Genomic DNA, 26,097 nt, shown 5'->3' with positions numbered 1-26,097 from the left:
GTCTGGGTGAATCCTTCTGCGCCTGATCATTTGTCTCCTGACTGGGCGTCTGGTGTAATTACCTGCCAATGTTTTTGTTTCCAACGCTGGTAGCTGCATGGATTTCTCAACCACTAAGAAAAAGAGAATACGTTTCATTTAATTAAACGGAAAGCTTGCAATCAACTTGGAAAAAGTGCAATACGGAATAGTGATTGAGCTCCTTTGTGATGAAGATTCACTTGAAGAAGGTTCAGAAAGTGATGAGGGCCACAAATGATCTGCATCTACTATTCTAGAAAGAAATAAGCAATTAGTGAAGCAAAACAAAAGACTTGCTGTTATATAAGTAACCTAGGAAGTGGAAGCAAAGATATATTAGCTACTACAAGCAAATGGAGTATGTTTGTGAGTTGTAAACCGCCTCTGAGGTTCTATATTTCTGGTGCCCAATCTGTGGTCTAGGGACCACATGAGGCCCTTTGGCACATACTATGTGGATTTTGGTGCCCTTGAAGACAGCTGTCCTAATTTCCTTTATCTAGGGGCTTACATGGGAAGGAAAACATTTTTGTTATATTGGATGATTGGTTAGATTGATTGGGTTTATTTATTTCACACTACCTTTTTTTTCCTTTTTTAAGTTTTTTCTCTCCGATTTTTGATGAAATGATGATGAAATACCAAATGCGTCACAGGTACTTTTTAGCAAGACAGTAGGGAGCACAGATATGGAAGCATTAATTTTTTACCACCTCCCGCCTGCCATATTGGGAAATGACAGACAGGAGGGAGCTCTCTTGTTCTGGGAGGACGTCAGCGGATCACTGATTGTGGTAAAGAGCTGATGATGTAGGCTCTTTACCATGTGATCAGCTGTGTCCAATCACAGCTCATCACATGTAAACAGGAAATGTCGGTTATTGGCGGTCCTCTTCTCATGCTGACAGCACGTGAGGAGAGGAGAGCCGTTCAGTGGCAATCCTCAGAGGGGACATCCACACTGATAATCAAGGCACTGATCAACAGTGCCCTGATCATCAGTGGAGCCCCATCAGTGCTGCCTTCCAGTGCCCATCAGTGCTGCCTTACAGTGCCCATCAGTGCTGCCTATCAATGCCCATCAGTGAGGCCTGTCAATGCCCATCAGTGCCGCCTATCAGTGCCTCATCAACAGTGCAGTCTATTAGTGCCCATCAGTGCTGCCCATCAGTGCCACCTATCAGTGCCAATCAGTGCTGCCTATCAGTGTCCCATCAGTGCCACCTATCAGTGCCCATCATTGCCATCTATCAGTGCCACATATCAGTGCCTATCAGTGCCACATATCAGTGCCCATCAGTGATGTTTGTCAGTGCCCATCACTGTCACCTATCAGTGCCGTCTATCAGTGCAGCCTGATCAGTGCACATCATTGAAGGAGAAAAATTACACATTTACAAAATTGTATAACAGAAACTAAGAAAAACATTTTTTCCCAAAATGTTTGAGTGTTTTTTGTTTGTTTAGCACAAAATAAAAAACCCAGTGGTGATTAAATACCACCAAAAGAAAGCTTTATGTCTAAAAAAAATTATAAAAAGTTTGGGTACAGTGTTGCATGTCTGAGCAATAGTCATTCAAACTGCGACAGCGCTGAAAGCTGAAAATTGGCCTGCGCAGGAAGAGGGTGAAGGTGCCCAGTAGGCAAGACGTTAAAGCAGCTGTAATGTGATTCTTAAAAGTCACCTTAACAGGTTTCCAGTCTATGACTGTTTCTAAAAGCATGTCCCCAGTCTCCAATGTATTCTGTAGTATAACCATCTCTTGCTGCATATCTGCAGTCTCTGACAACTTAATAACACATTACATTTACTGAAGATTATGCCCTTTGGTGATGTTGGGGGACGTAGATGAGGTCCTATATCAAGTAAGTTGGCCACCATTATTCTATATGAAAGTATAGTACTGCAATGAAATATGACAATTTATATAGGAAAGCTAGAAAGAATGGCATAGCATTTTAGGCCAAATATGGAATATAGGTCATTCTTGGTAGGGTATATGTTGTCACAAATAAACTAATAAACTCAAGTCTGTTCAGAGGAAGCTTTAGGGATGGAGCAAGAGTCCATGCTCGCATCCAGGAGTGAGCGGCTGGAACCGGACTGTGGGATTGCATTGTCTGTGATAAAGTGTCGATTGTGACACAGGAATGTGTAAGTTGTTTGGGCACATTCGTTCTAATAATAAATGTATGCAGTAATACGCAATGAAGGCTTTCTCTTCTTTGTTTTATGGCTGTGTTTTTGGGTAATGTGCTGAGCCTCATTGCCACCAGACAACGAGAGGGGAATGTTTGCTTGATATCCCATACAAAAAATCGATCTAAGGCACTGTTTGCTAGTTGATCAGAAAAACCATCTATTATCTCTGTTAAGTGTTCAATGAGCATGGTGGTGGAGATCACTTGTGCTTTGCAGTGGAGGAGCTGAGCTTTTGGATTTAAAGAGATAGCACCTCTGATATTAATTTGAGCACATTGGACACTTAATATTTATTGGAAACTTTTTTTTTTGTGTTAATCAAGATTGCACTGGAGCACCAGACACTTTATGATGCTTATTGGATACTGCCAAGTTTTTGGAGGACTTGTTTTGTGTTAATCACAATTGCACTGAAGAGCTAGACACATGAATTTTTGAGATTTTATTTATAATTATTGAATATTTTTATTGCATAAGTTATTGATTCATTGATATGCTGTGTTTGATTGCACTTCAGGAGAATTATGTTTTTCTTTATTGTGTAACATGCAGTATATTCTACATTTTAGTAGCTTTAGCGCTGTCTCATATTTTTCTATTTTTGGTATGGAGTTCTCACCTAGAGATAGCAGCTTTACTATTTCTCTTCTTCTAATTAAGTTCTTTGGCACTGTTCAATTTGTTTAGTTACATTATATTTTTGCTTAGAACTGACCACATGCACAGTATACAGTCATGGCCGAAATTGTTGGCACCCTTGATATTTTTCCTGAAAATCAAGTATTTCACACAAAAAAGGTATTGCATTAACACATGTTTTGCTATACACATGTTTATTCCCTTTGTATGTATTGGAACAAATATAAAACAGAGGCAGAAAAGCAAATATGACATAATGTCACACAAAACCCCAAAAATGGGCTGGACAAAAGTATTGGCACCCTTAACTTAATATTTGGTTGCACACCCTTTGGAAAACATAACTGAAATCAGTCGCTTCCTATAACCATCAATAAGCTTCTGACACCTCTCACCCGGAATTTTGGACCACTCTTCCTTTGCAAACAGCTCCAGGTCTCTCTTATTGGAAGGACACCTTTTCCCAACAGCAATTTTAAGATCTCTCCACAGGTGTTCAATGGGATTTAGATCTGGGCTCATTGCTGGCCACTTCAGAACTCTCCAGCGCTTCTTTGCCATCCATTTCTGAGTGCTTTTTGACGTATGTTTGGGGTCATTGTCCTGCTGGAAGACCCAGGATCTTGGACGCAAACCCAGCTTTCTGACACTGGGCCCTACAGTGCGACCCAAAATCCTTTGGTAATCCTCAGATTTCATGATGCCTTGCACACAGTCAAGGCACCCAGTGCCAGAGGCAGCAAAACAACCCCAAAACATCATTGAACCTCCACCATATTTTACCGTAGGTACTGTGTTTTGTTCTTTGTAGGCCTCATTCCGTTTTCGGTAAACAGTAGAATGATGTGCTTTACCGAAAAGCTCTATCTTGGTCTCATCTGTCCACAAGACGTTTTCCCAGAAGGCTTTTGGCTTACTCAAGTACATTTTGGCAAACTGTAGTCTTGCTTTTTTATGTCTCTGTGTCAGCAGTGGGGTCCTCCTGGGTCTCCTGCCATAGCGTTTCATTTCATTTAAATGTCGACGGATAGTTCGCGCTGACACTGATGCTCCCTGAGCCTGCAGGACAGCTTGAATGTCTTTGGAACATGTTTGGGGCTGCTTATCCACCATCCGGACTATTCTGCGTTGCAATCTTTCATCAATTTTCCTCATCCGTCCACGACCAGGGAGATTAGCTACAGTGCCATGGGTTGCAAACTTCTTGATAATGTTGCGCACTGTGGACAAAGGCAAATCTAGTTCTCTGGAGATGGACTTGTAACCTTGAGATTGTTGATATTTTGCCACAATTTTGGTTCTCAGGTCCTCAGACAGTTCTCGTCTCCTCTTTCTGTTGTCCATGCTTAGTGTGGCACAGACAGACACACAATGCAAAGGTTAAGTGAACGTCTCTCCTTTTTATCTGCTTTCAGGTGTGATTTCTATATTGCCCACACCTGTTACTTGCCCCAGGTGAGTTTACAGGAGCATCACATGCTTGTAACATTCTTATTTATCCGCAGTTGTGAAAGGGTGCCAATACTTTTGTCCAGCCCATTTTTGGAGGTTTGTGTGACATTATGTCGAATTTGCTTTCTTTCCTCCCTTTTTTTGTTTTGTCCCAATACACACAAAGGGAATAAACATGTGTATAGCAAAACATGTGTTAATGCAATACGTTTCGTGAGAAATACATGATTTCCTGGAGAAATATCAAGGGTGCCAACAATTTCGGCCATGACTGTATGCATGTTTAAATTATAGGATTTTATTTATTCTCCTCAGTTAAACAATATACATACATTCTAATTCCATTTCACTGTATCATACTATGATATATTATGGATCTGTTTCTAAATAATTATGAGATAATTGGGATCAGAAGAATCTGAACTGACAATGAATTTTGGGAGCAGTATATACAGTATACCATTACTCTTGGGATTAGGCTTTCATATTTTCTAGGATTTCTAGACCAACAGCAAATAGGAACAAAATATTCTTTATAGTTGTGTTTACTTGATGCTTCAGCAGACAGAGATGGAAGGTCCCAAAACAGCAATGGATTACCCTATAAATTAGTGCAGCCTTCAGCCTGAAAGCAATTTTAAGGTGTACTATGAATGTTATGTCTTGCCCTGTTGATGGAGATGGCTGATGGATTATGATGATGAATGTCTTTCATGCTTTCATGCAGAACAAACAAGATTATAATGAAAGAAAAAGATGGAATTCTTCATATTGTCTGAAGTTGCTGTAAGATATAAAGCCTGTTGGAAAGAAAGTGTCTTCAGAAATTAAAAACGTTATTTTGAAAGAGGAGTAAATGGTAGATCAGTGCCCTGGGTCGGATACTTACATGTCTTTTGACACCTACTGATGCATTCAGCTTCTGTGTCAAACCTATTGGCATTGCCATCACACCCACCATACCAAATCTGGGTGCAAATCTTGTTTGTCTTGTCAAAGAACCACTTAACCTCATTCTCCTTGCATTGGGTGCCCATGTCCAGATCTAGCTCACAAGGATCTGTTAAAGTGGAATTTCAAAGAGTGTCTAGAGTTACAAGGTGAACAGATGGACACTGGGCATACCTGAAGGTTGACCATGGTCCTTTTGTCCCGCTAATGTTTGAGTGAGAACTGAAACATGTTGACCTTTTGGACTTCTCATTAATCAAACTATTAAAAGAGCTCTGTGTGTTATCATTTATTTTTTGCTGACAAAGAAGTCCAATATTATTTGTATTTTAGTCTCAGCATTTATATTATAATCTGCAATCAAGTAAATCTAGACCATGGCTGTAATTCCAAGCCTAGTAATGAACAATAAAGTAAAATCAAAGTAGTTTATGCCAATTTATGCTTAATTTGTTTACAATAACACATTTTATGCACATTTTGGTACGTGGTATACATAGGTGGGGTTAATTATTTAAAGAAATAGAGAGCATTTACTTAGCAAAGTGAATGTTCTCTGAGTTTAGTAAATAAAGTAAAGCTGGGTTCACTTTTAATACCCAAATTATATGAAAGGGAAATAAAATTCAGGATTTTTCATATACATTACTGAATGACTGAAAAAAAACCAACAACTTTGCTTTATTTACTAAACTCATTTAACAATCACAGTGCAAAGTAAACATTTTCTATACCTTTAGTAAATTATCCCCAATAAATACTTTTATAACATGATATACATAATAGCATAAATATATATCATCTGCACATGTGTAATTTATATGACTGGCTGTGGCAAGCTGTGTTTATAGTGTTATTAAAATATAATATTGGTATTAGAAGAGCTGATAAAATTGACAATGTTGGGCAAATGTTGAAGCAGACACGGAAAGTGACTTTATAACTAAATAACATACCTTTTTATAAAAATAAATCCTATCATCCACATTTATAAAAATAAATATTATCATCCACATTTGACTATATAACTACTTTTAAGCCAATAAGTTTGCCAAGTGCAAAACTACGAGTATATTTTTAGAGATTAGTAAAAATCTATCTGCCTAATTGCAAATGTTTCTAAGTAATAGAACAGCAGCAAAATAGTGCCTCAAAACATCATGATAAATAGTGGCCTTTATGAATCTTCGTAACATCCGATTTGTTAAACATTGGATGTCCAGGTAAGATACAGAACAAGCTGATAATTTGTTCAGATGGAAACAAACAAATTAATTTTTTTCATTTAATTTGCATGCACTGTTTAACAAAAATAAATAAATAAGTAAACACATTTTTTGGTAATTGTTAGGTTTACGTTCAAGCTTAGTGAGGTTTGAGCAAGTTCACATTGAGACATAGAGGATTCAGACAATTTAGGAATTGCTATTAGTGCATGATGTAAGTACCGTAGTTATTAATGCCAGTGCAATTATTTTTAACAACTGCACCAAGTACAAATCTTATAGCTGTAGATGAGCTTTTGGCTTGGTAGATAAAGGAGCCAAAACTGTATGATTTTCTATGTTGGAAAGCATGCCACTGACTTGTAACCTAAACCTAACAATTAACATCCCCCCCCCCCCACCAACACTCGATCTTACCCTACCTCTCAACCCTAGAACCCTTAGCACTTAACTCCCTTAGGGGTCTATTAAAAAAAATGATGTGCAAATGTCTCAAGTATTTGCACAGCCACTACTAATAACCCTTGTAATTTGTCTAATATGTTCATCTGTTATGATTGTCAGCACCATCTAATGGCCATAATGTGGCATTTTCCTGAAATACCTCAGTCAGGAAAATACTGCCTTATGACCACTTGATGGAGCTGACAATCACAGGAAATAAACATATTAGGGAATTACGGGGATTATTTGTGATGGCTGAGCAAATGCTTGAGACATTCACCCAGTAATTTGTTACTCTTTTTTTAAATTTAACTCTTCATTTATGCATAAGATATTATGCCTTAACAAATAACCTAACCCTAAAACCAGGCCTTTACCTAAAGCGTAGACCCTTTCTGTAACAGTTACAGTGACTCTTAGGGGTTAATTTACTACAGGTGACAAGGGTGTTCAGTTTGCAAAGGAATTTTCCCTTAGCTGGTGAAGGTGGTGAAAAGGCACTTTGCAAAGAATGTCTAATCAAATGCAAGAAAAAAACTGTATTTTTACTTGCACATCATTGGAAGTCAGCAGTGCTTAATCTCAATCACTAAGCTAAGATACAATTCTCTTACAAAGTGAACAGCCTATTTGCCTTTAGTAAATCAACCACTCAAGTGTATCTAAAGTCTAAGCTTTTTCATTCTGTATAGAGTAGGGTAACCGGTAAACCCCAAAATTCTGGATTTACCCTCACGTTCATTCCCAGTGACAATGGTGATCAGGGCAATTAAAGATAGCAAATCTCTGTAATGGGAAACAAACAGCAATAAAAACCTGAATGTTCTATCCTTTAACCACTCTATCTGAAACTAAAAAAAGTATTGCCTGTAGTAATACTTTAAGCTAATCTTAATACTTAATCCTATATCACCAGTAGCCTTAACCAATCACTTAAAATGAACCTCCTAAGCTTAATTGTAACTTTACCCATAATCTTTTCCTAGCATTTAACTTACGTACCAAAACTATTGGTGCTGAAAACTCATAGTTAAGCACCAAAATCTATTGGTGCTTATCTCTTGGCATTAAAACCTTCTATTCTTGTTACCATTATGTTTAACTTTAGTCTTAATACCAATCTTCTTGACAAAAGCAAGTTCCTTTCTCTAAGACAATAAAAACATTTTATATTTTCCAACTTAAAATTACTCTGTAGCCTCATACTTCATAGATCAAATCAGCTTCATGCCTTCAATACCAATATTACAACATTATACAGTATGTTCCATTAGGCTATTAGTTGGGCCCTGAGGTCTTCTTTCTTTCTTTCTTTCTTTCTTCACTAATTTCTTATCATATGACAAGCCTAGCTCCCAAATTCATACTGTTTTTCAGCCTTTACCCCCACACTTACCTATTTCAGGACTGTTTAGTGGTTCTGTGGTCACTGCTGTGTCAGAGCTCATCACAAGCTCTGGCACCACAACCTCTGGCATTACAACCTCTGGCACTACAACCTCTGGCACCACAACCTCTGGCACCACAACCTCTGGCACTATAACCTCTGGCAATGCAACTTCTGGCACAATAGCTTCTGGCACCACAACCTCAGGTTTGGATTGAGATTTATCTATAGAGAAGACACAAATCATAACAAAACATGCTGTGAGTGTCACATAAAATTCTATTTTTATTAAAAAATCTTATTTTTCATTTTTATATGTTATTTTGCTGCAAATCGATTGAAAGATATTATTTCATTGTGTCAGTTTGAATTTCCTCTAAAATGTTCCTGTTGTGATTCTAGAACAGAAGCATAAAACCTGTGGGTTAAAGTGATATTAAAGCATAATTTGTTTTCGTGCGTTAAAATAAGATCATAAACCTCTGTTAAAATACGATCATTAAAAATAAACAATACACCTAAAACCTTGGGCGCTGTTCCAAGCAAAGCTATAATGCTCCAGTGACTCCCATTGATTGTAGGAAGAAGATAAAATGCCACATTCCAGGAAAACCAGAAAAGACCCCCTATGACTAAACCCTGTGGGTTGGGCAAAGCACATTGGTGGAGTGGCCTGGGATGAGTTGGGTTGAAGCCATTTTAATTCCTTTTTCACCTGCGCTATTTTTTCTGGAGTGCAGCTTTTTATCCTCTTCCTTCCCGTAATAAAAAAGATGTTTTACATAGATATTGTATAGTCAGTCCTTTACTTCCTCTTTGGCAGTCTGCCACTGGTGCTGCCTGCTTCTCCATCATCCGAGTGCCTCCTAAGGCTAAGGGGGCACCCATGCATGCTTGCTTCCAAGATGGGGCATGTGTGTCCAAAGACACAAACAGCACTGGTAAGCCACAACTCTGCTCCCTCCTCACAGGAGTTTGACTGGCAGCAGCAGGAGTCTATGGCTCCTGCTGCATCTCAGTGTCTCCTTTCAGACCAGGAAGGGAGAGGAGCAGCACTGCAGTTGGGACAGCACTGGAGCGGTGAGAGTAGCCAGACTGGAGTTTAGGGATGAGTGTAGAACTGTAAATCTCTGCAATACATGCACATTTTCCATTTTTAAAATGCTGCAAATACATAAATACCTGGCAATCCTGACAGAAATCCAGTGAGCTCCTAACTTCCTGTATAGCTCAATACTGCCTTTGCTGCTCTGTAAGCCCAAGCAAGGTTTTCAGCCCAGCCCTACTGGACATCTGAACTCTCTCTAAAGGGTTTAATTTGTGTCTGTAGATGGGCTTTAAAGGAAAGTTAAAAAGGAAATACAGGGCTGAACTAATGGATAGATGGATGAGGTTTCAACCTTGGGTGCCTTGTTTAAGACCAGATTAGCAGCATCATAAGATATTTAAAGTGGTTCTAAAGGTTTATATTTTTTTTTATGAAAAAATAACAAACATGCCTATACTTACCTGCTGTGTGCACACACGGACCCGCCCCCTCTCTTTTTCATTGGCTCACTGGTTGTGATTGACAGCAGTGGGAGCCAATGGCTCCCACTTCTGTCTCAGCCAATGAGAAGAGGGAGTTCTGGGATTGCTGAGACTCCAGTGCACATCGCTGGATCAAGAGGGGGCTTAGGTGAGAATTATGGGGGGTTGGGGGATGCTAAACATAGAACGTTTTTTACCTTCATGCATAGAATGCATGAAGGTAAAAACCTTGAGACTTTAGAATCACTTTATTGGTTCAATTTTCCTGAAAATACAATTTTCTTGTAGTCTCTAATAAGGGTAGGGAAAACCCTCCCCAGCACTATCATTTCATGGCAGCATACTTTTAAAAGCCATATCTGGTCTTAAGCAGCCAAAAGTCAGCCTAACATCTGGCCCTAGTGCACACATATGCAAATTTAATTGAAAACATGCATACAGCTATACAGTGGTTATAAGGGAAACTAAGTATATGAGAAAACAGTTGTCAAAACCTTTTCTACTGTAAAACTAAATCTAAAAGTGGGGGAATTACTACATTTGCACACACTTTAAAACTATTTATCATAGGTTAAAGTTTTAATTTGCTGAGTCATCCTGCTTAAAACCTCATTCTATGTTCTGTTTCACTACTGATTTAACAATCTTTATTATATTCAGATGTTCTGTCTATTACGTAATTCCACAAATACCAAGATGTAAGAATACAGACACTTACTAGTAGCGAACCTTGCTTGGTACGTGACTAGGCCAAGGCTTTTGTGCTGCCCAGTAATGGTGACTTGGTACATTTGTCCACTTGCCAGTCCTTCAATGAGTTTTTCAGTGCCTGTTACATTCTCCTTAAGAACGAGACTCTGGTCTGCTAAAGATATGACGCTGAGCTCATAGATGTTTGGTTTCAAGGAATCAGAACTGGCCCAGCTCAGACGTACACTGTTCTCTGTTACGTCATACACTTGAAGTTCGGTCCTCTGCATTGTTGTGGTTTCTGGAGTTAAGGTGATATCTTGAAGGAAAAGTAGCAATATTACCCATCAGCAAAATAGTCCCAGTAGTGATGATTCCTAAAGGATAAGTTCACCTTTTGTAACGTGATACATGTTACACCCATATTCAGGGTGTAATATGTTATGATCAGACCGGCTTCCAGATCCCTGGTTTGACAGCTAGTGGGAGATTATCTCCCCCTAGCTAGCTGCCAAATTTTTTAAAAACACGACCATGGGGGGCTTTGCCCACCTAGCCTCATCACTCATTCACAGTCCACAGCCCTAGCAGCTGTTGGCGTGTAGTCCTCAATGAACTACCATGATGCTGTGGAGCACCATGGTAGTTCATTCATTCTTCCTGTCAGTATATCTGCTTGCTCGTACATCCTGTATGGGCAAGCAGATATACTGACAAATCTGCAGGAGACCTGCATGGCAACAGCGATCTGATGATTGCTAGTACAATGCTTTACAGGCTCCTGCAGACAAAAATAATAAATGAACATTTTTTTACCTGCAAAAAATGTGCATTTATTATTTTTTGTTACACGGTGAACTTATCTCATTAAGAGAAAATCATTATTTTATTGTAGTTTTCAACAGAGTGGGAAAGGATTATAACCTCTGATTTTATTACTGTCCGGAGTTCTCCCTTCACTTGCTGTTCATAAGTCACAAAAAATATGCAGACACAACTTACAATAGATTACACCTTCATGCAAAGGGTGTCCCAAGTTAGTGAAGTGAAAGGAAGCAGTAAGAACTTCATAGGCTTTAAAACCTTTTCACACCCTGTTCAGGAGTTCTCATTGTAGTCTGTGTGGTTGACTTACTAAAGGCAAATAGACTGGGAAGTTGCAGTACTCAGGGGAAGTTTCCCAAGATCTTAAGGAAGATGAGATGAAGCTCTGCTGACTTCCATCAGAAGTTTTTTGTTATTTTCCTTGCATGTGATTGGGCATTCAATGCAAAGTTACATTTCACCACATTCACTGAGCTCTGAGGAAAATTCCATTGCAAAATGCAACTTCCCTTGCAAAATGAACAGCCTATTTGCCTCTAGTAAATCAAGACATAAATGGAGAAGAGACAAGGATAAAAACCTTAAAAAGGTTGATAGTTTTATAATTCTTTCTAAATCCATCAAAGGCTAACAAAAAAATGATGGTACTTGGGGTGTGTATATATATATATATATATATACAGTGGGAATCGAAAGTTTGGGCACCCCAGCTAAAAATTTGTATTAATGTGCATAAAGAAGCCAAGGAAAGATGGAAAAATCTCCAAAAGGCATCAAATTACAGATTAGACATTCTTATAATATGTCAACAAAAGTTAGATTTTATTTCCATCATTTACACTTTCAAAATAACAGAAAACAAAAAAATGGCATCTGCAAAAGTTTGGGCACCCTGCAGAGTTAATATCTTGTACTGCCCCCTTTGGCAAGTATCACAGCTTGTAAACACTTTTTGTAGCCAGCCAAGAGTCTTTCAATTCTTGTTTGAGGTATCTTTGCCCATTCTTCCTTACAAAAGTCTTCCAGTTCTTTGAGATTTCTGGGCTGTCTGTCACGCACTGCTCTTTTAAGGTCTATCCATAGATTTTCAATTATGTTGAGGTCAGGAGATTGTGAAGGCCATGGCAAAACCTTCAGTTTACGCCTCTTGATGTAATCCCCCGTGGATTTCGAGGTGTGTTTAGGATCATTATCCATTTGTAGAAGCCATCCTCTCTTTAACTTCAGCTTTTTCACAGATGGCATCAAGTTACCATCCAAATTTTGCTGAAATTTTATTGAATCCATTTTTCCTTCTACTCGTGAGATGTTCCCTGTGCCACTGGTTGCAACACAACCCCAAAGCATGATTGATCCAACCCCATGCTTAACAGTCGGACAGAGGTTCTTTTCATTAAATTCTGTGCCCCTTCTTCTCCAAACGTACCTTTGCTCATTCCAGGCAAAAAGTTCAATTTTAACCTCATCGGTCCACAGAACTTGTTTCCAAAATGCATCAAGCTTGTCTATATGTTCATTTGCAAAGTTCAAACGATGATTTTTGTGGTGAGGACGTAGAAGAGGTTTTCTTCTGATGACTCTTCCATGAAGACCATATTTGTACAAGTATCTCTTTATAGTGGAATAGTGTACCACAACTCCAGTGTCTGCCAGATCTTTCTGGAGGGATCGTGCAGCCAAACGTGGGTTTTGAATTGTTTTTCTCACAATCTTGCGAGCTGTTCTGTCTGATATTTTTCTTGGTCTTCCAGATCTTGCTTTAACTTCCACTGTTCCTGATGATTGCCATTTCTTAATTACATTCCGAACAGAGGATATTGACATCTGAAAACGCTTTGCTATCTTTTTATAGCCTTCTCCAGCTTTGTGAGCGTCAACTATTTTCAGTTTCAGTTTTCTAGACAACTGCTTAGAAGAGCCCATGGTGCTGATTGTTGGGGCAAGGTCAGATGAGTCTGGGCATTTAAAACCTTTGAGATTGACATAAACTGGTCTTCCCAGACGATGATTGAGAACAATCCATGACACTGGCAGGTCTCAGCTTTGCAAAGGGGGCAGTGCATGCTATAAATTCTGCAGGGTGCCCAAACTTTTGCAGACGCCATTTTTTTGTTTTCTGTTATTTTGAAAGTGTAAATGATGGAAATAAAATCTAACTTTTGTTGACATATTATAAGAATGTCTAGTCTGTAATGTGATGCCTTTTGGAGATTTTTCCATCTTTCCTTGGCTTCTTTATGCACATTAATACAAATTTTTAGCTGGGGTGCCCAAACGTTCGATCCCCACTGTATATAGTTTTGGGGAAACAAATCTTTTGGGAAGAATTAAAAAAAACATTGTGATACACATAACAAGAAACATGAGCACAGTAGTTACCTGTAAGGGTGTTAATGCTTGTCCGTACTGTTATGACCTCAGGTTTTTCACTGGACAAAATTTCATCAGGTACTAGAGCACCTTCAGTCCTACAATTCAGAATGTAAGAGAAGTGACTTCAGGATATGACATCCCTCAGGATAGTATCAATTAAGGTGATACAAGATGTAAATCCAAAATCATTTACTATATAAGTATGTTTGCCATTGTGCCTCACTGCATACAGTTTTCTTCATATAAACATTTTTTGTGTATCTGTTACAAAGTTCCTTGTTTGGAAATCCAGCCAGTAACAACACTTTCTGTTGCAGGATGAGCACTAAGCAACTACCTTGCAATTAGCAACAGCTTTCTCAGCCTGCCATATATGTGCTCCTTTAGCTGGCTTCCTATTAGGTCTTCAGAAGGCATGTGAAGCCAACTGTAGCATTTTCTTCCCTTGCAAACAGAACTGATTTATTGACTGTCTCAGATACAGGAGCTGGGAAGAGGCAGTAAAGGCCCCAGTGGGCCTGTACATGCCATTCATGGTAGAAGTGACACAAAGAAGGCTATCCATAAATGGGTCAGGTTTTTTGTTTGGTCAACCAGCGAGTCCAATGTAAAAAAAAATGACCCGACACCCACATCCACACCTTTGAGCAGGATGGGCGAATCCTCCCACTGTGTCTTTGTATTCAGACAGTGGGGAAATTTTGACCAGAAAGTTTCCAACAGGCTGGTTAAACGGAATTTGATCAGTAGACCAACTTCTGTTCAACCACAGTGCCCATACATGGATTAAAATTTGGCCAATCCCTGATGAACCAGCATAATTATGATCTATGTATGGCCAGCTTTACCCAGGTCATTTGTAGTATTCATCATTATCATCATCATCATTGATTCCTTTTTACATATTAAACCCCCCTTATGAAATAATGTTTTGGTAGAAACTGTTTTTGCTGCTCATTCAACTAATCTTTTGTTTAATTTTCTTTCATCTCAGTATCTGTGCAGGAAAAAATTATAAGTGGAAACTGGTTACTCTTGTAACAAGCACACTTTCTGTGCCTTTTTCTTAAAATATTTCAAATAAAAAGGTCCTGTCTGTATTGCCTACAAGGGCCAATGAGATATAAACTTGCAGATACCTCAAAGTTGGCAGTTGAAACTTGGAATCTAATACTTGTAGACCATTTTTATATAGGGCAGCTTTCAGCTTGCTTGGGAATATTTTAAAGTGGTTGTAAACCCTTACATATTCCCAGTGAAGTGACTGGTCTCAGATGATACACAGAGATGAAACAAATCCTCCTACATTAGTCGTTTATCTGCAGCCATCTCTTCTCTATGTTGTTCAACGTGCATCATTTATACAGCTTATCTGCACTTCCAAAAATCAGGGAGGGGAAAACTGAAATTACACAGTGCAGATCTCAGTAAGAAGAGCTCTTAGAGCTCATTCGAAGGATAGGAAACACCCTCCTTCACAGCACACAGGAACAAAGCTAAGGCTGCCAATCATAGACTGTGTGCTGAAGATCCCTGTAACTTTTTTGATCTTGGTGTCAGAAAAACTTGCTGATAGCAGAGGAACAAGGTAGCAGACATAAAGTGTACACACTATAGAGGGATATGCTTTGGTTATATTTCATATTTGAGGTTTACAACCACTTATTTTAGATCTTGTTTCAGGCTTTGTCTTTTTCTACAGTAGAAAAAAAAGGTTCCTCTGATTATCGCTATTAACTAATATTAATGAAATTTGTATAACGCTTAGTTAAAAGATCAGTCTCACTCACGCTTCATTGGTGCTTTCATTCTGTAAAGTGCTTGGGGGCTGATCATTCTGGAACCAATCACAGTGCTTTTGGATTTCAGGAGACAGATGGAATGCATTTTCACCTGTGATACACATAAGGTGGATATAAAAAAAGTTAAAAACACCAAATGATTTTGCTTTGCTAAGCATGGAATAACAGGTCAGTGAGATTCACTAGCCATTGAATGCCACTAACAAGAAGGGTGCTTCTTGTACAGATTTGCTAACTTCAAAGAATATGTGCATCGCAAACCGCAAACCGTTTTTTTAAATATAACCTTTAACCTTATCCTTTTTTTGCTGTCCTTTTAACTCTATTGGGATCATCAAAGGGCTAGCAAAATAAAATTTCTATCTGTATCATAAAAAAATTCATCTGTGTACAAAGAATCTTTTGCATATAGAATTATATGAAAAGAGGAATCTTTAGCATTTGATATGCATACTGCCAGTATAAGAAAGTGACATGCATATCAAAAGATTATCAGATGCATTTTTACACATTGTTTTGAAAAATAATTTCCTGCGGCCTCTCTCAGTGCATTTCACAGACTGGCAGTTGTATTACATGATTCTTATGGACACTTGCATTTATTAATGAAAGCGTATTTAAAGCTAAAAACCTTTTCTTAGGGTCATAATTAATTTATTATGCGTAGAGATTCTCATTTCGTTAGCACTTACTGCTGATAAATCCTGGCAGTTGCATTCCAAATCTCAGCAGGGTCTCTTCATTTAGTTCTGATGCCTTTCCAACTTTCTTGGAGAAAACATCATGTGGTTCACTAGCCAGTGAGTTCAAATGTCCAGTATGCACCTTCTTCCCTACACTTAAAATCACAAAGAAGTAGCCCTTGCATTTGGCTTCGATTACAGTCTGGCGCAACTGTTTGAGCTCATGAGACTTCACGTCTCCAGTCAAAATAAGGAAGATGACCTTCATGGCCCTTGGGTTGGGAGCACTCTCAAACACATGTTCCACCACATACTTGATAGCGCTGTTCAGTGACCTTGTTCCATATAACTGAGTCATTTTAGTTAGAACAAATGTCTGAAGTTTCTCTTTGTCAGTGTACTCAGTTAGTCCTACATCAATTTTCACAGGTGAGAAGCTGGAATTGGTATGATGTTCATAGGGAGCATGTTGCAGTATTGATATGCGTGCATGATGGGAAGATGATTTAGGATCTGGACTCAGCTCCAACTGTCCGATCATGTGGGAGACAAATCTCTTTATCTCTGCAAACTGGGCTGCATTTGTGGAGTCTGAACTGTCCAGGAGGAAGGCTAAATCGATGTCTACATCAGTAGCTGTTGAACGTCTTAAACGGAGATCACCTCTGGGAACAGTACCTCCACATTCACTAGCTGGCTCACACACATCTGAAGATAAAGAACAGAGTTTGAAATTAAAGATTACATTTACAGTTCATGCTGCCCCTGGCACACAAGGATGAACCCTCTCTTTTATGCAAACACCACTCCTTTCACCTACAACCTGAACCCTGCCCCCCTCCACTCTGCAGCTGATCAACTTTATGACAGCATCCTTCCCCTGTCCTGCCCCGACCTGGCCACGACTGCCTATAACAACTCGCTGTCAACTGCTCTTGACTCGCAAGCGCCTTTAACCACACGAAACATCAGACCCCGACCGCTCCAGCCCTGGCAGACTGATCACACCAAAACTCTCAAACGGCGCAGTCATGCGCTGGAGCGACGATGGCGCAAAACCAGGTCCCAACTAGCGTTCACCCGCTATAAATCCGTCTTCCACACCTACACCTCCTCCCTCCACGCTGCCAAACAAGCTTACTTTCTGACCCTTATCAATACCCTCTCCTCCAATCCTTGCTGGCTCTTCTCTACCTTCAACTCGCTACTCTCTCCGCCCCCACCTCCACACAGCACCTCACTCACCGCCCTCGAGATTGCCAATCACTTCAAAAACAAGAATGACACAATTCGCAGGGACATCGCCGCTGCCAAGACCTCCTCCCCAACCATCTCCTCTCACACAGCAACCCCCTCAACACCCCTCTCACTTGGCCTCACCACTGTTCAGACCTCCACCCCACCTAACATCCCTCACACTGAAGCCCCCTCAACACTCCACTCCTTCGACCTTACTACCACGGAGGAGGTCACTAAGGTCTTCTCTGAAGCCTGCCTCACCACCTGCCCCCTCGACCCTGTCCCCTCACAACTCCCACGACCTCCCTCCTCTTCCATCCTATGCTCCCTCACCCACATCTTTAATCTCTCCCTCTCTTCTGGCGCATTCCCCTCCCCTCTGAAGCACGCGCACATCACTCCCATACTCAAAAAGCCCTCTCTGGACCCCACTGACCCGAACAACCTAAGACCCATCTCCCTGCTGCCATTTACATCCAAACTCCTTGAGCGCTTAGTCTACAACCGCCTAAGCTCCCACCTCAATGACAACAACCTCCTCAACCCCCTACAGTCTGGCTTCCGTCCACTACACTCCACCGAAACTGCCTTACTAAAACTCACCAACGACCTGCTAACCGCCAAAGCTAATGGCCACTATTCAGTGCTCCTACTCCTCAACCTCTCCTCGGCTTTCAACATAGTCGACCACCCCTCCTCCTCAACAAACTACACTCCCTCGGCCTCAGAGATTCTGCTCTCTCCTGGCTCTTGTCCTACCTATCACAACACTCCTTCAGCATTACCTATAACACTGCCACCTCCCCCTCACTCCCCCTCTCTGTCGGGGTCCCTCAAGGCTCTGTCCTCGGGCCCCTTCTCTTCTCCATCTACACCCCCTCCCTTGGCCAACTGATACACTCTCACTGCTTCAACTACCACCTCTATGCCGACGACACACAAATCTATCTCTCGACCCCTTGCCTCACCCCTTCAGTCTCTGCCCGAATCACTAGCCTGCTGAACGACATATCAGATTGGATGTCGCTCCACTTCCTTAAACTGAACCTCTCCAAAGCCGAGCTCCTGGTTTTCCCCCCAGCCCAAGCACCCCCCCCCCACTGACATCTCCATCACGTCCAACAATGCCACCATCAGGCCCACCCCGCAAGCCAGAGTACTTGGTGTCACTCTTGACTCCAATCTATCCTTCCTGCCCCAAGTCCAATCGCTAACAAACTCATGCAGACTCCACCTCCGCAACATCGGCAAAATACGCCCATTCCTAACCCCAGAAACCACTAAACAACTCATCCACTCCCTCATCATATTACGACTCGATTACTGCAACTCCCTCCTCACTGGCCTCCCTCACCACAGACTATCCCCGCTTCAGTCGATCCTGAATACAGCAGCCAGACTTATCCACCTTACCAACCGCTCCGTTTCCGCCACCCCCCTTTGCCAATCCCTCCACTGGCTTCCGATTGCCCAGCGGATCAAATTCAAAATGCTTACACTGACGTACAAAGCTGTCCATAATACCACCCCAAACTACATCACCGACCTAATATCCAAATACCACCCAAAACGCACTCTCCGCTCCTCACAAGACCTCCTTCTCTCTAGTTCCCTGGTCTCCTCCTCCCATGCCCGCCTCCAGGACTTCTCCAGGGCATCACCCATCCTCTGGAACTCCCCAATCCATGAGACTATCACCTACTCTCCTCTCCTTTAGGCGCACCCTGAAAACCCGCCTCTTTAGGGAAGCCTACCCCACCCCCCGCTAATTCCCAATCTCCTCCACTCTTCCTAACACTCCATCCCCCACAGCTTTTCCTCCTGTACCACTATCCCCCCCCTCCTAGATTGTAAGCTCCAAGGAGCAGGGCCCTCGAACCCCTCGTGTATCACATTGTATTGTTATTGTACTGTCTCATGTATTGTCTCCCATTGTAATGTACAGCACTGAGCGAACCATTGGCGCTTTATAAATACTGTATTATTATAATAATAATAATAATAATAATAAAAAAAGTATATTTAAACCCAATCATATTATATCAAGTAATATTTAAAATTTTTAAATCTGCAGATTTTATTAAAATAATACATGGAGACCCTGTCATTAATGTCAGTGCTCAAGAACTTCCTGTTAAAGAATGACAATGCTGTGTCCCAAAAAAGTAACATTATATCTTTTCTTTGTGTATTAATTAAAATTGGACTGCCTAACCCAACAAGCTTCAGTGCATAAAAATAAGTTCATGTATCAATAGACCTTAAATTCCAAGTCTTTTTGGACATAATAATACTATTTTTCAGCAATGGTGGAGTTATCCTTTGATGATTTAGTTAATCCAGATTTGGCATTGCCTTACTGTTAGGAACTGACTATTTGAACTTCCTTTATTTCTAAGAGACTGTGGAGGTGGTGTCTCTACTCTTGATTTCCCAGGCCTGTCATCATTTCAAGGAGGTCTTACTTTCTATATTGGAATAATACTATATTTTGTTGATTGCTGTATAATGAGTTAGACTTTCCATGTTGTAGCAGAATTAATGAGACTCCAAGGAGTGGAAAGCAAAGTACAGAAAAATAGGAAGATGATACATCAGATTCTCAGAGACAGAACATGATTCTCTCTACAAAAGGGTATAACTGCTCTCCTCGCTTTATTTTGAAAAGTCTTATACATTAAAGAAAATATCACGTACCTAGACATGCAAAGCAGGAAAGGACTTTGCGGATGGTTTCATTAAACTGAGCGCCACTTCCAAGCACTATAGCCTGGCCTGCTTCTGTGTTATTGACCTAGGAATAATGGAAACGCAAACAAATTATTAATTATGAATGGCGATGAAAAAGATAAATATTTGCTTTTGAGAGAGAACTCAGGACAATCTTTTATTTTAGATGCTTTGTAGCCCACCCTTTTAGATCAGAATGAGGTCAGATAAAATGTACCTGTCTATGAATTATTAAAGCGATACTAAAGGTTAATTTTTTTTTTTTAAACAAACATGTTATACTTACCTGCTCTGTGTAGTGGTTTTGCACAGAGCAGCCTGGATCCTCCTCTTCAGTCCCCTACAGGTTCTCCTAGCTCCTCCTTTCTGTCGGGTGCCCCGATAGCAAGCAGAGTGATATGGGGGCACCCGTTGCTCCGTGTGTCCATTCAGACATGGAGCCGCTGCTTGGCCTTACCCTACACTCTCCTCATTGGCTGACTGGATGTGGTTGACAGCAGTGGAGCCAATGGCTCCCGCTTGCTGTCTCAGCCAATGAAGAGGCAGAGACCTGGGACAGCAGAGGCTGTCATACACATCGCTAGATTTCGATGAGGCTCAGGAAAGCATTGATGGGGCTGGGGACTCTGCTGCACACAGAAGGTTTTTAACCTTCATTTCATGCATACAATGCATGAAGGTAAAAAAAACCTTGAGCCTTTACAACCACTTTAATGATCTTGGAAGCATCTCAAATTGATATCAAACTAATACCAACAACACAAACCCAAAGCCGTTTGACACATGCCCTTAAAGGATAAGTTCACCTTTGGGAACATGTTACATGTTCCACCCGTTTTTAAGGTGGAACATGTAACATGTACCCATAGCAGCAGCCACGCCTGCCACCCCCCCTCCCTCTGACAGATAGTACGGGGAGAAGTTTCCCCATACTGTTTGTCAGATTTGAAAACAATGTGGCCATGCAGGGCTTTGCCCACACGGCCGCATCACTCATTTACGGAATTCTGTGAATGAGTGTATACAAGTCCCAGCAGCCTTAGCCGCTGTCGGCTTGTAGTTTTCAATGAACTATCACGGCGCTGTGGAACACCGTGGTAGTACATTGAAGCTTCCTATCAGAATATCTACTTGCTTGTACATCCCTTATGGCAAGCAGATAATCTGACAGATCTGCAGGAGACCTACATGGCATCAGTGATCTACTGATCGCTGGTGCAATGCTTTCCAGGCTCCTGCAGACAAAAATAATAAATGTACATTTTTTTACCTGCAAAAAAAATGTGCATTTATTATTTTTGTTAAACAGGTGAACTTATCCTTTAATCTGACTGCTAGATATGGTGAATTAATATTATGGTCCTTGGCCAAACACTTAGTACTGATTGTTACAAAACTAATATATTAAAAGTGTACTATAAGAAAATTTTCAGTAGTATCCAACCATCATTTGTGCAGTTTGCATTTTAAAATTAAATGAGAATTATGATTAGCCACCATAGGGAACTACAATACATCTCTAAAGCACATATTGTGCATATAAGCCTGTTTAATGCACAAAGCTTGGTGTTATTATTGGAATGAATACATGTTTATTGAGAATTCTGACACCGCAGCTTATTCAGTCAGTTATTTTGTGAATATTAGTTAGTGACCTATACAATAATTATTATAAGAATCATTTGGATGATATTTATGACTTTGCCAAATACATGCACATATTTAAATCCTGACCTTATCTGAAAACAGTGAGCTTGAAAAAGCTAGGGGTACCTAAATTTCTAATTTTGTCCTGAGATGCTTCAAATATCAAGAGCTGTCTATTGATATAAGTGCCTCACACTTACCTTTAAAGCACTGGACAACGGCCTGTCTTCTCTTGTTGTAAGGAACACAGAAGAAACACCAGCATCATACAGCTTAAGTACAGCCTCATTTAGCTGTGGTGAGGCTCTGGTTGGAGCATTACTGAAGAAAACAGCCACCTTTCTTGTCAGGAAACCTCCACGTGACCTCTTAAATGTGTTCCGTGCCACAAACGACATGACACCATCCAGGCTTCTCTGCTTGTTAGATGTAACCAGTTGCAAGTTTCGTATCTCAGTTAGCAGTGCTTGTTTCCTGAGGCCTTCAGAAAAGCGAACTTCTGTTGTAACATCACTATTGTAGGTAAGCAGAGCAACACGGGCTCCTCTAGGACAGTTGCTCTCAGAAATTGCCAGCTGGTTAACCACTCGCAGAACTGCTTCTTTCATATTGTTATATTGGTTGCGGTTCACATCCGAAGACGTATCAATAGCAAACACCAGGTCAGTGGGGAAGAGAGGGCATTCTTTTTGACCTGTTCAGAAAAAAGTGACACTATTATTAATATACAGGATTTATATAGCGCAACAGCTTGCACAGTGCATTACAAAATTAAGGCAGACATTACAGTTACAATACAATTCAATACATGAGGAATTGGAGGAATTAGAGCTTATGGTCTTAGAGGGAGGGTCAAGTGATACAAAAAGTAATAACTGTGGGGGATGAGCTGATTGAGAAAGCAAAAACACAGTGTATTAGTTAGAAGCAGGATAGGCTTCTTTAAAGAGATGGGGTTTCAGGGATCAGCTAAAGATGGATAGATTAGGAGATAGTCAGACAGATTGGAGTAAAGACTTATAATTTTGTTTACAAAACATCCAGGATGGCTTGGTTCAATTCTGTATTGCAAGCAAAGCACTACAATGAATGGAAATCATGCAATTCACCCTCATAATTCACAGCAGAAGCAGCCTGTCCTGCTCTTCCCCTTCCAGAACTCCTGCTTGTTGGAAGGCTGCTAAGCCACTGCTGGGAATGCAAACAGATGAGCTGAGCTGCTTCAGTACTTCTGCTTTGAAATGTGAGGATGAGTTGCTCCATAGTGCTTGCAGTTACACAGGTCAGTGACTGTTGTAAGGGGCTTTTACTGTTTATTAGGAATATGTAGTTTAATTTCCATAGCCTGGCCAAAGGTTCATTTTAAGCATATGGGTACATTTGAGGATCAACTCAGTTGGACCACAAGTTTTATTTTGCATGTGTGTTTACTTTTGTAGCAGATATTTGATACAGTAAATTAAGATGTCCTGATCAGTGTGTAGAGTCAGTGGTAAAATTAGAGATGCTGTCCTTCCCACAAACTCATTACCATGAAATCTAATGAAAATTTATTTTCAAAAGTATGGAAAACTTCATACTCACCATAGCAGCAAGCTGTACAGACACGGGAGTATTATTGCCCACAAAAACAAGAAAAATAATTAGTTTTCAAACAGAAACATTAAACTTTTCAATGTTACATTACTGAAATACTTTAGATCATGTGACTTTATATTATGCCATATTTAATGCAGTACTGTCACAGGTATGATAGATAGTACTTACGACATGTGTTTTTGATAGTCTTCACAAGTCCACATTGCTATAAAAATGGAAAAAGAACAAATGTTAAATATTTTGTTTTTGTATTTTATACTATTATATCTGTTTATGCCAGCCCTTACATCTCTTGAGCCTTCTCGTTCTCCCTTCAGACCCTGGAAAATAAACATATTAACTTACTAAATACAGTGATTTATCTCTCTAATAAATGTAAATGTGGAAATATAAATTAATTGGACATCAATTATTTTTTTTAAACTTACACCTGGTCCAGGATGTCCTGGATCCCCTTTAGTGCCAAGTTTACCTGGATCACCTGCATTGCCCTAAATAAAACACATGATAAAGAGTATATCAGCATCTAGAGACAGTTATTTATTTTCTGGGTTAAAATGCTGTAGCTCTGTGGAAATTGCAGTAAATCTATCGTACGGCACAAACAACTAAAGTTTCCCAGACAAAATTATTGTTGAAAATGTAAAGAAAGCAAATTATTAATATTATAAAATATTGATAATTCCATAGAGACTTTATTGAAATGAGACAATTACAAAATAAAAGACCCAGAGGGTCATAGCCAATATTACAACTAGTGAAAAGGAAAGAGAAGGGAAGGGAAGTTTTCCCCAAAATACCATACATTACATGTTATCAATAGAGAGAATGTATAAGACTTGCATACAAAAGGTGACAGTATACACTATTTAAGAACCATGATCATATAACCAAGACCCTCATGTATAGGAGAGGTTTTCAGGACATAGGGTATCATGCAATGAGCCGGAATCCTGATGCAATGGGGACCTGATATTCTAAAGCTCAGAGTATTCAGAGGGGAATGAACTGCAGCGGACTGCTCAAATATAATACATATAGGAAGGGAGGGACTGATAGTTTTACATCAGACTTCATATAAGGCATCTGACCAGGGGAGAAAAAGAATCGTAGGCAGATAGTAGAAAAGAAGAAATGGAAAGGAACAGTGAGAGAGAAGGAGTGAGTATATAGTGAAGAGAGAGAGAACAGAAGGAAATAGAAGAAGGGACTGAGGAGAAAAAAAAGAGGGGGGTGGGGGGTATGGGGGGTGGAGGAAACAGTATATAAAATATTATTATCTAAAAGGATAGCCATACGATATTGAATTTTTGTGTTCTTTTACCAAATCTTGGCCTAAAAAACACCTACCCTACGGCCTCTGCTTCCTTTAGGACCAGGCTCTCCATTAGGTCCTCTATCACCAGGGTCTCCCTGAAGAAAAAGATGAATAAAGTCTTTCTTGGTGTACAGTGTAGTTATGAACAGTAGTCAGGTAGAACTAAAACCCTATTAAAATTTTGATCATTAATCACTGAACAAATTTTAATTTGCTTATATCCAGAAAAGTTAAAAACTTTATGTATTTAGTTTTGTATTCCATTTTCTAGAACAAATAAAATGTGTAATTACCAAAAGACTAGTTAGTACACAAAACAGAAAACCAAAAGGGTTAAAACCACTGTCAAGTTGGCCCTGCTTTGAAATATTTCTCACACATACTATCCGTATGACAGTGTTCAAAGAGACAGGAAAGCTCTCCAATGGGAATACACACAGCACAAAACACTTTTCAATACAGCGCAGTAAGGTCATATTTTTTGTCAGGTTCCTCTTGTTTTCGGGATCACCAGTGGGGAGATCCCCATTTCTTTCTGTCCCAGTGACAAAAAGGACAAAAAATAAGGGTCAGTGACCCCAGCGGAGACACAGACAACAGTAAAAACCTAACAACTACTCTAACTCTTTTCCATTTTGTGCTAAACTGAAAAAAATGAGGTTGTTTCTGGCATTAAACTTTAATGGTTACCCTCTATGTAACTTTTTTTAAGTTACATAATTGTAAATGAAGCCAAGATATTATATTTTGAAAAACAGACAGTATATGATAGAACAAAAAGTGCACAAACTTAAATAGACTTCAGATCACCTTTGGTCCTGGATAACCAGGGAATCCAGTTTCTCCCTGAAAAAAAAACACAAAAAAGCAAGATACATATTTCCATTCTTTGGAAAGTTTACCAAGAAGTATAATCCAGGAAAATATGCTTAGTACTTACCTTTCTGGCTTTAAGACCGGGTTTCCCAACTCCATCACGACCATCATCTCCCTGTAAGAATAAAATATGGTTTTCATAGTTAATCTTTCTTTAAACCTCCCTACTTGCAAACTGTTTATTGCTTTATACTGTATGTGCCTTTTTGCTTTTATGCAACAAAACTTTTCCTACATTTAAAGTGGTTGCAAAGGCAGGCAGTTTTTTTTACATAACTGCATTCTATGCAGTAAGGTAAAAAAAACTGCATGTAGCTTCCCCTACGGCCCCCCTAAATACATATCTGAGCCCAATCTCGATCCAGTGATGTGCACGAGAGCTGAGGCTTCTCTCCTCGTTGGCTCCGATACAGCATCTGGAGTCATTAGGTCCCACTACCGTCTATCAGAGCCAGTGATGA

The 26,097-nt window shown here is 39.9% G+C and overlaps 1 protein-coding gene across 1 annotated transcript in view; it reads right to left on the bottom strand.

Moving 5' to 3' along the window:
• COL6A3 (collagen type VI alpha 3 chain) overlaps nt 1–26,097 on the bottom strand; it is a 171,005-nt gene that overhangs the window by 18,812 nt on the left and 126,096 nt on the right. The window contains exons 29-44 of the mRNA XM_089672429.1: nt 25,701–25,751; nt 25,571–25,606; nt 24,793–24,855; nt 23,871–23,933; nt 23,730–23,762; nt 23,611–23,647; nt 23,428–23,439; nt 22,044–22,537; nt 20,164–20,260; nt 16,237–16,935; nt 15,533–15,635; nt 13,749–13,837; nt 10,573–10,863; nt 8,334–8,549; nt 5,206–5,376; nt 63–113 (exon numbers count right to left, since the gene is read on the bottom strand). Of these exons, the coding sequence (XP_089528555.1) occupies nt 63–113; nt 5,206–5,376; nt 8,334–8,549; nt 10,573–10,863; nt 13,749–13,837; nt 15,533–15,635; nt 16,237–16,935; nt 20,164–20,260; nt 22,044–22,537; nt 23,428–23,439; nt 23,611–23,647; nt 23,730–23,762; nt 23,871–23,933; nt 24,793–24,855; nt 25,571–25,606; nt 25,701–25,751 (2,506 nt within the window). The remainder of the gene's footprint in view (nt 1–62; nt 114–5,205; nt 5,377–8,333; nt 8,550–10,572; nt 10,864–13,748; nt 13,838–15,532; nt 15,636–16,236; nt 16,936–20,163; nt 20,261–22,043; nt 22,538–23,427; nt 23,440–23,610; nt 23,648–23,729; nt 23,763–23,870; nt 23,934–24,792; nt 24,856–25,570; nt 25,607–25,700; nt 25,752–26,097) is intronic.

The sequence above is a fragment of the Staurois parvus genome, unplaced genomic scaffold (assembly GCF_062004578.1).
Source record: "Staurois parvus isolate SC_StPar_1 unplaced genomic scaffold, SC_StPar_1.0 ptg000011l, whole genome shotgun sequence".
Classification (NCBI taxonomy): Eukaryota; Metazoa; Chordata; class Amphibia; order Anura; family Ranidae; genus Staurois; species Staurois parvus.
Note: the sequence above shows the minus strand (reverse complement) of the source record. Positions and strands in the feature narration are given on the sequence as shown.